This window comes from Daucus carota, chromosome 7 (genome assembly GCF_001625215.2).
Source record: "Daucus carota subsp. sativus chromosome 7, DH1 v3.0, whole genome shotgun sequence".
Classification (NCBI taxonomy): Eukaryota; Viridiplantae; Streptophyta; class Magnoliopsida; order Apiales; family Apiaceae; genus Daucus; species Daucus carota.
The window spans coordinates 26,760,918-26,773,931 of record NC_030387.2 but is presented as its reverse complement, the minus strand read 5'-3'; the positions used below and the strand labels follow the sequence as shown (position 1 = coordinate 26,773,931).

Below are 13,014 nucleotides of genomic sequence, written 5' to 3'. Positions count from 1 at the left end.
GCATCCTAAGTTTTTAAAGTACAATCCTTAAAAATGAGTAATGAAGTGGGCATCCTAACTTTTTAAAGGATGACTAGGACTCTGTTGGAGAACTTTTTAAAGGATGACTAGGACTCTGTTGGAGTTGTGTTTTATGTCATATTCCTTATATTAATAGCCTAGGACACCATATAGGGAAGTTGCCGGAGATGCTCAGACTTTGTTTGACATTGCAAATATGGATGGCAAGAACAACCTTTTGCTTAAAAACGAGTACAACCGTTTTTAGTTTAAAAGCTATGTTGCGAAAAAAGAGGTCCCGTAATTTTGAAAAATACTGATTTCCAACATTCTGCGAAAGCATTATGAAAATTCATCATCAAATTTCATCAAAAACATTAATTTTTATATTATAATAACTCAAAATATATAAATATCAAAAAAATTACCAAACTGATTAATATTAGAACACTATTTCTAGTAGCACCACACTCTCAAACAAAACTTAACAGTGGTGGATCAAAGAAGTTTATAAGTTTATAAACATATATAGACATAGATGAATTTCTTTGTTAAATGGCTCAAGTAGTTGCTTTTTTCGTTGAAGACAAAAAGAAAAATGGATCCCAAAGATTTTCACAAACAAGAAAATGGATCCTTCCTCCTTAAGGAAAAAAAATGGACACCAGCATCCTATTGTCCCCTTGTACATTTCTTCCTTTGAAGCATCTCCAAGACCGAATAGACAAGCATGGCGAAAAATGCAATAATCTCACAGCCGCCTTGTGGAGGAATCAGTATTTTCGAAAAAACAGTTGTGGATAAACGATTGCACCTCATCCCTCATGTTATATAGTCCTCAGAGGCTCAGACCTCAAGTCCTTGTGTGCATGCTACATTGGGTTTTAATATATTAGCCAAGAAAAATGGCGACTTCGTTTGGGGAGGAGGAGTTTCTGGCATGCTGTGGAAGTCGTGAATTTGCGAAAGAAATGGCAGCACTGGGATTGCTTAGTTGTGAAGAAGCTGTCGAAGCTGCTCGGCTCATCTGGTTTAACAAGGTCTTTTGCTCTATATGCATGGGCATGGCTATACTCCCTCTGTCCCAAAATACATGTCACTTTGACTTTTTTCACATAATTTGAGATGCAAAAATAATATACTCCTACATATTATTTTTCAAAATTTCCTTTTTAGAATAAAAATATAGATGTTAAATTTTTATTCAGAAAAAGAAATTTTGAAAAATAATATGTAATAGTATATTATTTTTGCATCTTAAATTACATGAAAAAAGTCAAAGTGACATGTATTTTGGAACGGAGGGAGTATATACTAAATGATCACCATGAATATTTGCTTCATGCATTAAATTTTAGGGCGTGTTTGGGCACTTATTTTTAATAAAATTTAAGGACTTATTTTTCTAACATACATATTTTTATAATTTTTTTGGATATAAATGTCAAGAAGATGTTTTATATTTGTTATTTAACAAAAAAATAAAGACTTACTTTTCTCCAGAAATATGCCCTTATTTCTTATTTCTGAAAATGAAATAAGGTTAGCAAAACGGCCAATTTTGCTTGAAGGTTCCTTATTGTGATTGTAATTCACAGGTTGGTGTAACTGGTTGGCTTGAAGCTTTTGGCTCTAATCTCCTGATTGGGCAATCCCCATCTTCTACTTATCAGAGAACTCACCCTACCTGCGCTCAGTTAAGATTTTTTACCGTTGGATAACATATATAAGATCTTGTTGTCGGGATATTCCTCTGATACCATTTTAGATGAACTAGTTAGGACAATTCTGATGATAAAAAGTAAGGTCCCCTAGTGTTTGAAATGTATGAGGAGACGGATTTATAATTTGTTTGGTTGCGTCTGTAGGTGGAGCAAGGGGGAGCAGTCGACTGCTCTAGCCACCACAACAGATACGATCTCACAGGTAATGTATCCTGGAGACTGGAATGCATTTGTAACCTCTCTCTTGAGTTTGATTGTAACTTGTAAGATCTATAAAACGCTGTGCATGCATACAGGAACTACATGAATGGAACAATCGTTACAAGCAGAAGTTTGGATTCATTTTTATAATATGCGCAACGGGAAGGAGTACGCCTGAAATACTTGCTGAGCTCAAGGTAGTCCTAGTTAGGGCCGAGAATGGTTTGAGGTCTAAACCGCAATCGAAATTTTCAATTTTGAAAATCTAGAACCGAACCCAAACCAAATGCTATAGAAAGTTAGAAACCGATCCAAACCCAAATGGACTTAACCGATTGATTTGGTTCAGTTGGGTTTAATATTAAAATGTTTTCGAAAAATTATGTTTTCCTACAATAATTTTAAGTGTTACGTTTATTGTCTTTTAATAAAACACTTAGATAAAAAGTAAACTTGATATTTGTGTAACTCTCACCGCTATAAATAATTATAGGTGTTATCATTGTTGTTTGTTATACAAAAAGCTTATTTAATTAAAAAAAATTATTGATTATATTAGTAGTAATAAATAAGTATGGGAATAAAAATGGAGAATAGTTTTCAAACGGGAAAAGCAAACTGCCAACTACAATAATGAACGCCAATTAAATATCTAAACTAAATTATGAAAGTATTATTTATGATATATATTTATGTTTTAATGATTTGATTATTCCAGTTAGTTTGAAAGTGAAAACCGAACTCGTTTTTCTAATTACTGGACCAAATAACTAAAAAATCGAAAATTTCGGATTGGATTGGTCGAATTGAGTCGATTTTCCTTCGGGCCTAGCCTAGCAGCTGAAGCACAAGTCTGGATTTCATTGATTTCTTGTGTTTCACAACCTGATGTGATGTTGTTTTGGATGCAGAGACGTTACCCCAACAGGCCTATTGTTGAGTTCGAGATTGCTGCGCAGGAGCAAATGAAAATAACCGAACTTCGACTTAAGAAGCTCTATTCACTTCCTCATATTGTTGCTTCAACTGCTATAGATACGTCCGGACCAGAGACTTGACACTGCACCTAATTACTTAATTATGTGGTGGTGCTACAAAAATGTCAACAAATAAAAAATGTGAATCTCGAAATCATGCCAATCGTAACAAATAAAAAGCAGCAAACATTTATGTAAATCTACGCTGTGGACAGAAACTCGAAAGTTAGGAGTCTGTAATCAGGCTGAATGTTACAAATTAGTAAATTACAATGCATGTAAATTTTTGTGAGATTCCAAAAAAATAGTTGCATACATCAGGTACATACTTGACCCCTTTTCGTTAACCGGAACATTTGAGGAGTATATCTTATGACGAGGTCAAATCTCCATATTCCAGACTCAAATCCTGCTAGCTCAACTTAGATGACTAACTAAATTTTGTTCAATCTCAAGCTCTATTTAAAAACGAGTCGAGTCAAGCTCACTTGCACCGGTCTCAAGCCTTAGTCTGAAGGTTTAGCCTCCTTTGTCCTTTTTATCCATTTTCAGAACAAACTTATACTCTAGTTCTCTAATCTTTTCGCTCAAAGGAAATACGACTTCTAGAGAAGGGTTACATTTTGTAGTTACGGATTAGTAGAGCTGTTATTTATTAAATGCAGTAAAGATTTGATAGAGCTGTTATTTATTTAAATGCAGTAAAAGATTGCAACATTGAATCATGGGAAGAACTTATAAGATGTATATGGGAAAATGGGCAGCTGCAAAGTTTCTTCTATAGTCACTAACATCAACCAAGCAACAACCTATAAACTTGAACAGATCAAGAGGGTCCGTCGAAGTTTGAACCAAACAAATCAAACATACAATCCTCAAAAGATTATTATGGCCACTATAACTATAAGACATGTTACAAAATAGCCCAGGACTATTGTCACATGCAGAAGTTACGTAAGAGCCAAAAATCATAGGATATCAAAGCATAAAACTGAAAACATAGACAGGGAAGATAGACTCTCACACAATTTACATTTTCTGAGATGTTCCTAGCCTCTTCTCTAAGTTGATATAGGCTCATCAATCGCTGTTTGTGCATCTCCGTGAATCGTAATTCCTTCCGAGAAGATGAATCTATTGGAGGCGCCAAAGACGCTTGCTATTTGGAGCAGTGCTGTTTGAGATGCTGCAGTCACTGGGGAAACAGCCTTTGGGAGGCAAGGCAAACATTGAGGAAGATATTCTTTCTTGTTAAAAGTATGAGCATGTAATGTGAGAACAGTCTGACAAAACATAAACCTGAAAATTTATAAAATTAATTATAAATTTATGACTTCTGTCATCAATATATCATCCATCATATACATAAAAAAATGAAGAACAGTTGGCTAACATATTATATAAAATAACAAACCTCATTGTTAGAAGTTAATAGTTAATACATACAAGCCTCAGATGTATGTTCTCTCTCATTATTAGCTGAGTTGGCACATCAAAAAGAGAGGATTTAAGAACATGCGTGTTCCTGACCTCATTAGTCATTATCGGTAAAGTTAGCACCTCAACTAAGCAAGAACCACACCCAATTTGGGAATATAAATCTGCAGAGAATCTTTTTTATGTTCGTTATTTTCCTATCTGAGGTGTTGAGTGTTGACAATCCTAATTGCGACGGCTACTCTCTCTCAAAAAAAGTTTCATTTGTACAACTGACACGATATACAAATCTAGCACAAAAATGTCATTGACATATATCATTAATTGATACTAAACATTCGCACCGCAGGGGTAAAATTTAAACCAATCAAACCATTGATATCTATGGATTACACAAGAAAGAGTCCCTTGTGGCAATGATAGAGTAGTATCTCAATGCCCGTTCTATATGGTACAGAAGTAGAGGACAATAACTTAAGGATACTTGTATGGATCCTCTTGTTAGTGCCCTTTTCTTTGCCAGCCTTTAAGCCACTTCCATCCATAAAAGACGAGTTACCATTAAGCCAAAGTCCTTTATAATAAGGCATCTTTAACAAAATAGCACGCGACTCCATTCTGTGCCGACAAAAAATATGGTCCGTTTTTGGGAGGAACAGAATGAGGTAGAAATGAATGAAGACAGTTAACAAAATTTCACTTGAAGAGAAAGAAGAGAGAAGGAAGAGTGACAAAAAATGAGTAGAAAGGAGAATGGGCATTTATCCACAAATTGGTGGGTTTAAATTCTACTTGAAAATTAGTAGGAACGAAATGGATGAAGGACTGTAATTTGCAATTAATAGCCACAAAACAGCACAAATTTCATACCATTTCCTCTAAATTCGGTTCTCTCTGCACCTCCTATAGAATCCTATAGAATGAGGTACCACTTGAAACATGCCAGAATCAAGGAGTATTTGTGTGTGTGTGGGGTGGGGGTGGGGGGGACATGGTCTCCTTAAAACCTCATCAACCTACCTTCAGTTTATATATATATATGATATATAAATTACAATGTCTGTGGTATGGACCCCTACTCCCCTAAAACTTTAAATTACTTCAGTATTCAGAACTGTTGTTAGAGATTTCACACCTCTATACCCCTGGTTCTCTCCTTGACTAGAAGAGCTTAGCGATGCACTGCTTAACGTTTATAATCACATAATTACCCATCTTAATATAAAGTACTTGATGTGAAAGAAGTGGACAATGCTTTTTCAACTTACAATTACCTCTCTCCACATGGGCGTACTTTTAATAGCAATTCCACATTCAGATTCTAACTTACCAAGATAAGAGGGTGGTTATGAAATAATTTATATCGAAACTAACATGCGATGAAGGTAGTTGAAATAATACTATACCGTAATAGCAAGCGTCTGAGGAATGGATCACTCAATACTTGCACCCAAACAAGATCAAGACCCTCTGAAGTTATCAACACTGATCCCCAATGATCCAATAAGGAGGACAACAGCTTGTCCCCTTTGTTATACAAATCCTGAAAAAGTTCTTCCCGGTCAGTTTATAAGAAGATGTGTGTGTGTGTGTGTGTGTGTGTGTGTGAATTAACATTTACCATTTCAATATCAGAGCCTGAAATTCCAATCAACATAAGAAAAGCCTGCAAAGGAGCTGTGAGGAAACTGGTAAACATGCTTCCACTTGGCTGAGGAATAGAATCTAAAAGTCCAGGTGTAGGAGACGAAAAGGTTGGAGACAGAAGCATCGCAATACGCTCTCCTTTTTCTGTTCCACTTATGGCCTGTTGCATTTACATAGAGATGGGAAATTCAAATAGCAAACTTTTTTCATACCAGTGATGGGATCAAGGAGTATTAAATTTATTAACCAGATACATTGATTTATTTGGATATAAATTAATCCTGGTTGATAATTACTTTGATTATATGATCATTACATGTTTGCTCTTGATACATACCTTTTCTTGAGCAGTCCTACACCATTACTTAATCAAAGCCTGTCATTTACTTTATATTATGTTTGTCTGTGAAGTTATCATTTGCTTAATAACATCTAATGTTCTTCCACAACTTAAGGGCCAGAATGTCAGAGAACCCCATGAGCACATAGGATGGATTACAGAAATCAATTTCACCCATCAGGTTAATAGATATTCAAACTTTTAGGAAAGACAATTGCAAAACATAATATATTGCTTATTAAATATTTCAAGAATTTTTACTCATTAAACCCATATTAATTTACTATTCAACTCATCGCATACAATTATTACATTAAGAAACTATGGCAAGGATATATATATAAATACATCACCGAAAAGATTGATGATGCTGAGATAATACATATATAGTTAAACATCAGTGCATGAAATTGAATACCCTCAGGACCCCAGAATTTTATTCATTTATCGAGGTTAAAAATACATTGTCTATATTAAGTTTGAAGTCAAAAATATGCTAAAAATATCTATCAAGGTTATTCATTTATCAGTGTTCTACTGTATATATTTCTAATATATATTAGGCAAAAATCAGTAAGAAGACTTGCCTTGAATGATTCACTCATACTACTGTCAATAATCAAAAATAGTGGCCTTCTTGTAAATGGAATGAAGTCACAAGGATATATGCAATTTAAACCTGGTGAGAAAAACATATGTAAGGCATCTTCCAAATTGGAACACAATCGATTATATTAAATTATGAGTGACAGAAATATGTACCTCCATCGCCTCGAGCACCGATTTGCAAGCAGCCAGTAGGAGTACTAGCCTCTTCAAGCTGCATATAACCAAGCTCCGAGTTCAAGATATTGTTGTCAGCATTACCTAAATGTCCAATACTTCCTAAAGCAACTCAAATCATTATGAGTTAGCTAAATATATGTGCAAGTCGAAAGACCATGGCGAAGACATAAGAAAGAGCTGCAGCACCTGAAGCAGATACATAAACTAATAGAACTCCGTCAGGAGGAAGCTCCTCACACAAAGTTGCCAGCACCTGCAATAAAAAGCAGAGAGAAGTAACATTATGCCTAATGGCTTACCTTTAATTGTAGTCTCAGGGTCCCATAATACATACAAAAGTAATTTCTACAGCCTAAATAAGCTGGAATTGAAGATATAATGGAATCAGCATATATATATATATCATAAATTACTACACCCCAATTTTAACAAGCCTTTCCTCTGAAAAACCTCCGCTTCAATGAAATATACTCACTGCAATAAAATGTGTAGCAGATGGACGATAGAGCATGGCTTTGCGTGGGTTAGCAGGCAAAGTAGGATCAGCTATATCCTGTGTGTAGTTTATGCGACTAGGGCCAGAGGCTCCCTTGTGAACAGTGCCGGATGCAGCACCAGTTGACTGGTAAAATGAGCCACTGGGTTCCCACTCCAGACATTGAAGCATTCTGAAAGTATCAAGCGTGAGCTCTGAAAATTTGATCTGATCAAAAAACTAAGTAAATAAATAGATATAACAGTGAAGAAGCAATTTGAGTTTACCAATTCATGCTCTACTCCTGCTATAATGATATCAAGTTCTCTAAAAGTGTCATCCATAAAATAAAATAGGATACTACACAAACAACCTTCGTTCTAAAAAAAGACCCATTTGGGATTTCAGAATTATATTGCTGCTTATCAAGTCCTCAAAAATAACCAGCTTCTTTTTGAACTTCAAGGTTGATACGAATTTCCAATAACTAACTCAATAAAAGTATTGTACTCTATAATTTCTGAAGTCAAGTTTAAATGGTAGGACACGGCAATGAATTTAATATTTTTGTATATTTAAGTGCTAATTAAAATAATGTCTGTACTTAGTGTAGTAAGATTTAAGTATTTCATATAACAAGATTAAAAGGTCTTGGTTGTGCATGCACAAGCCAGTATACACTGCCTAGTCATTATTCAAAAATTCCATCCATTACTCCTGATGACGTTTGTGAGTGACCTTACAATTAAGATATTATTGCTATAATTTAGAAACATATCCGACTTTATGTGCTACATTGGCTCCATCATTACAATCACATGTATCTAACCACCTCGATATAGTTAAAATATTTTAAAACTGGGATGTATGATACACATATAAACATAACAGAGAATATACAATTTGGGCATTGATTAGACTTTATAATATAATATCGGTTAGTACATACTTGTTAACAAAACCCAAAAACTACGATGAAAAGACGTATAAACCTCATTAGGATGGTAGCTGCATAGTATTGCTTCTCTAAGTTTGAGCTTTCTCTTGGCATCAGCAATATGAGGTATATAATCAGGGTGACGATCTAGTACAAGACTGTATCTCAAAGGTCTGAAATTCATTAAACCGGTATCAGCCTTCAGAAATTTACCTATCTCCTGAACAACCACCTTCCATTCTCTAAAGTCAGTTTCCTGGAAACAATATCAACCAAATTTTAATCCATACTTGACAAAACAGGATTCATAACAAATAACATCTTACCACATATATATTTAATACATAAAGGTAAACTGGCATTACAACATATATGGAACTGGAACATTTCGTGTGTAAAGCATCAGACCACGGAGGATCTTTTCATTTAGATTAATAGTCTCAGGCACATGTTCATGTCAAATCATTGAGTAATTTACTTCTAATACTATAATACCTCAATGCTGCACTTTAAGAAGAGGAAAGATAAATAGTGGGTCTCTCCAAAAAAGTATTAAGTTGTGCAACTAAGTATTTACAATTTCAATACTTTACTTCAAGGTGACCTTTATATTACTCTTTAAGTAAATTATTGCTCCAGAGTAAGGATTTCTTCGAAGTTTAATGGTAAATACTAAACAGCACGACTTACAACATTACAGAAACCAAAACCACTTCACTAATGTTTTTGGTCCTCGCTAGAGGTTATGGAAAACAGACTCAGTGTACAGCAACCAATTTGTAGTCCTCCTATGACACTTTAAATAAATAAAATGGAGCAATTTCAAATGACAGGACACCCATAACCATGCAAGATGCTTCCACATCTTTAATTTACTGCTAAACTTATGCTAACGATTAGGTTCCTCTATATCCATAATTCAATCGCCAACTTGAGACCATGAAGCAAAATGTTTATGATGGACAAAACATTTTGGAATAATCGTGACAGTTAGATCAGGACTAAATATAGCCAGAAAAGATGACACCGCAACATATTCTTTGGAAAAAGGGTTTGCAATGAAAAGACCTGAAAGATTCTTTTGCACTCATCAAGCAACATTTTCAGTTGATTAACCAACTGGAAAACCATTTCTCGTCTGCTCATCACCAAACACACTGTCAAAAACCTAGCAAGGAATCTCAATTGCTTTATAGCAAGATTCAGATCCTGAGAAAATCCATCCCGAAAATACTCCCTAGTCAACACTGCTTCATAAAATATATATGACTCTGACAAATAACTACGATCACTTGTCCTCATATACTGCCCAAAGTATAACTGCCCAATCCTTGATGCAATGTCCCCAATCTCCCATCTCTTAAGCCCTGCTTCCACCAGCTTCTGCCGATTCTCTTGCTGAAACTTCCACAGCTGTGTATAGGCCTTGAACACCTTAGAAAAGTATGTATCGTACCTAAAACATCCCCACAAACATGAATTCAAAGTTTATTAACAGGTATAACTGTCACCGCTTTTATATACACAAATGAAGCATTTTGAACCAGTGTAAAATTACTGATTCAATGTCATGTTTTGGTTCACCCTTTTGTGTACATGTCACTAAACGAATCCACGACATAACTAATTAATTAAAATAATAATAATTTATAATATAAGTTAATAAATTTTAATAACAATATTTATATAAATAATTTGATATTTATCGTAGAATTTCATAAATTAAAAAAGATATAATATCAATTCATATGTATAAATTAATTAATCATCAATATTTAAATAGGGATAAATATCAAAGTCATCATTCTTTTGGTTCAAATATATCACGTTAGTCACTCATTTCAAAATTGACTCAATTTGATTACCAATTTGAAAATTTGTATCAACTTAGTCATTAAAAATGAAATTAAATGTATACGAAATAACGAAACATATTAATTTGATTCTTGTAATTTCAAATTGGTCAATAAAAATGAAAAAATATATATATTTCGTCTACATTTCATTTCATGTACCTTTCGTGTCGTCTATTTCTTTGTAACGTGTCGTGTATTTTCGGATAACAAAATTTTGTGTAATTTCATGTCGTGTTCGTGTTTGGGTTTCAAGTACAGGACACAACACGAAATGCCGGGTCTACTCTTTAGAGTTTAGCCTGTGAGTTATATTGTATCACAGAGTCATAAATTGCAGCCGTCAACTAAACTCTGAAATAGTTACTGCTGGTTAATATAATCGACATTGTAATACCTAAATATGTCCTGCATTTTGCATTGCAGTTGAATGATAATGCAATTTGCCAAGTTCAAATATATCTTACTGGTATCCTGAACAAAAATTAAGGAGAATTTATATTGTTTTATTACATGTATTGTCACTAAAAAAAATGATTCACTTTGATTAGCAGCAACTTTGATAAAACATGGCTTTTAGCTTTAATGATAATATATACAGCGTTTTTTTTTTTTTGAAAAAAATCCGGTTCGGTTATCCGTCCTTGTATGTCTCTCTGTGTGTTTAGAGAGGAAATAAGTTCCGCTTTAAACTATCTTACCCTACAAACCTCTGATTATCACGAAATATAATATAATTCACCACATAAGTTTTACAATATAATCCCAAAATACAGATAAAGATTAAAATTCACAAATAAAATATTCACCAAAATCATATACTCACTAATCCAGCTTAACAACCGAATAAACCATAGCAATTGGCCAGTAATCACTTGCTTACAGAAACTAATAAATTGAAAACACAAATAGTCAAGTAGAGATCAGATAACAAGTTGAATGATATATCAAACACAAAAGTGATAGAGTAAATAGTGGTAGAAATGGACCTGTTGCGTTCGTAATAAGGCAAATCCCTAATTTTAGAGAACTTCTTATCGGCTTTAGCCACAAGTGACCAGTACATTTCGCTCACTGGAACACTCGTATTGTTGCTGTTTCTCATCTCTTCTCCTCCCTTTCTTTCTCGCTCGGAATCTATATATCCCCCATCGCCGATTGCTAATAAACTTTACTTTTGGTAATGAACAGGAGCTTTTTCTAATCACTAAATTGTTTCCTATTTTGAAAGGGAAAGGAAAAAAGAACAAACCAATAACCGCTATTAAGAATTTCAATAGAATTTGGATTATCTATCAAAATTTATTTATTATGAATTATTATTATTATTATTATAATTATCTATTTATTTATAATATTAATATAATTATTAAATATGAATATTGAATTTTGTATATATCATATAGAAAAATACTCAAAACGACGAATTATAATTGATGTCTGATGTATATTCTGATATTAAATATTATTAAATTTGAATAATCACGATCTATATTTTAGTTACATTTCATTTTTATATTATATACAAAAAGAAGATGTGTGGGCAGTCATGGGAGAATTCTAACAGTCATCTATATTTTGGATAAATATGTATACATAGTTCTTCGACAAATTAAAATTTGTTCATCATAAAATTTTGTCGTTTGAGTGAATAGATTACTCCGAACTACTTTATCCTCAAAAAGATATAGTCGTATTCCATCATAGTGTAAATTAATAATTATCACTTCAACAACCGTTGCAAATAATTATGAGTTTGTATCCATTCAGCTTAATATTTGTTTGTTTTCTTTTAACATTTGAGGTTTTCTTAAAAGATTTGCAAGCACAGAGGTCATATAATATACGATATTTGTCCATCCATTTTCATACAGAAAAATACTCAAAACGACGAATTGTAACTGATGTCTGATGTATATTCTGATATTAAATATTATTAAATATGAATAATCACGATCTATATTTTAGTTACATTTCATTTTTATATTATATACAAAAGAAGATGTGTGGGCAGTCAAGGGAGAATTCCAGCAGCCATCTATATTTTGGATACATATGTTTACATAGTATTCAACAACTTAAATTTTGTTCATCATAAAATTTTGTCGTTTGAGTGAAATGATTATTCCGAACTATTTTATCCTCGAAACGATATTGTCGTATTCCATCATAGTGTAAATAGGTAATTATCACTTCAACAACCGTTGCAAACAATTATGAGTTCGTATCCATTCAGCTCAATATTTTTTGTTTTCTTTTAACATTTGAGGTTTTCTTAAAAGATTTGCAAGCACAGAGGTCATATAACATACGATATTTGTCCCATTCATTTCTTTAGACATTTTTTATCAGAACGTGTCTCTTATTTTTTTACATTCCACAATTTTTTATAGACTTTTATAATATAAAAACTGACCTCCCACAATCCTTCACTCCACTTTTCTCAATCTATTAATTAAATATTTGAGATCTCATCACTTACCCATTTTTCTTACTTATTTACACTAATTTATATATTTTACTGCAACTTGTGCCTGATTTCAATATAAAAATCTAGATGGAACAGAGGGAGTCCGTTATGATACATGCATAATATCACAGGATTAACCCGCTAATAATACTTACATTAGCGAATAA

General features: G+C 33.3%; 2 protein-coding genes across 2 annotated transcripts; one reads left to right on the top strand and one right to left on the bottom strand.

The window, feature by feature from the left end:
• Nucleotides 1-857: 857 nt before the first annotated feature.
• LOC108194817 (uric acid degradation bifunctional protein TTL) lies at nucleotides 858-3,399 on the top strand. Its single transcript, XM_017361753.2, has 5 exons — nucleotides 858-1,040; nucleotides 1,599-1,696; nucleotides 1,869-1,926; nucleotides 2,021-2,122; nucleotides 2,837-3,399. Exons 1-5 carry the CDS (start codon nucleotides 906-908, stop codon nucleotides 2,981-2,983), a joined length of 540 nt encoding a protein of 179 aa, XP_017217242.1. The 5' UTR covers nucleotides 858-905; the 3' UTR covers nucleotides 2,984-3,399.
• Nucleotides 3,400-3,659: 260 nt separating this feature from the next.
• Nucleotides 3,660-11,655, bottom strand: LOC108196392 (uncharacterized). Its single transcript, XM_017363660.2, has 10 exons — nucleotides 11,367-11,655; nucleotides 9,593-9,980; nucleotides 8,580-8,780; nucleotides 7,588-7,815; nucleotides 7,299-7,365; nucleotides 7,089-7,211; nucleotides 6,914-7,005; nucleotides 5,961-6,146; nucleotides 5,746-5,882; nucleotides 3,660-4,201 (listed from the first exon to the last, which is right to left on the bottom strand). Exons 1-10 carry the CDS (start codon nucleotides 11,480-11,482, stop codon nucleotides 3,964-3,966), a joined length of 1,776 nt encoding a protein of 591 aa, XP_017219149.1. The 5' UTR covers nucleotides 11,483-11,655; the 3' UTR covers nucleotides 3,660-3,963.
• Nucleotides 11,656-13,014: the final 1,359 nt, after the last annotated feature.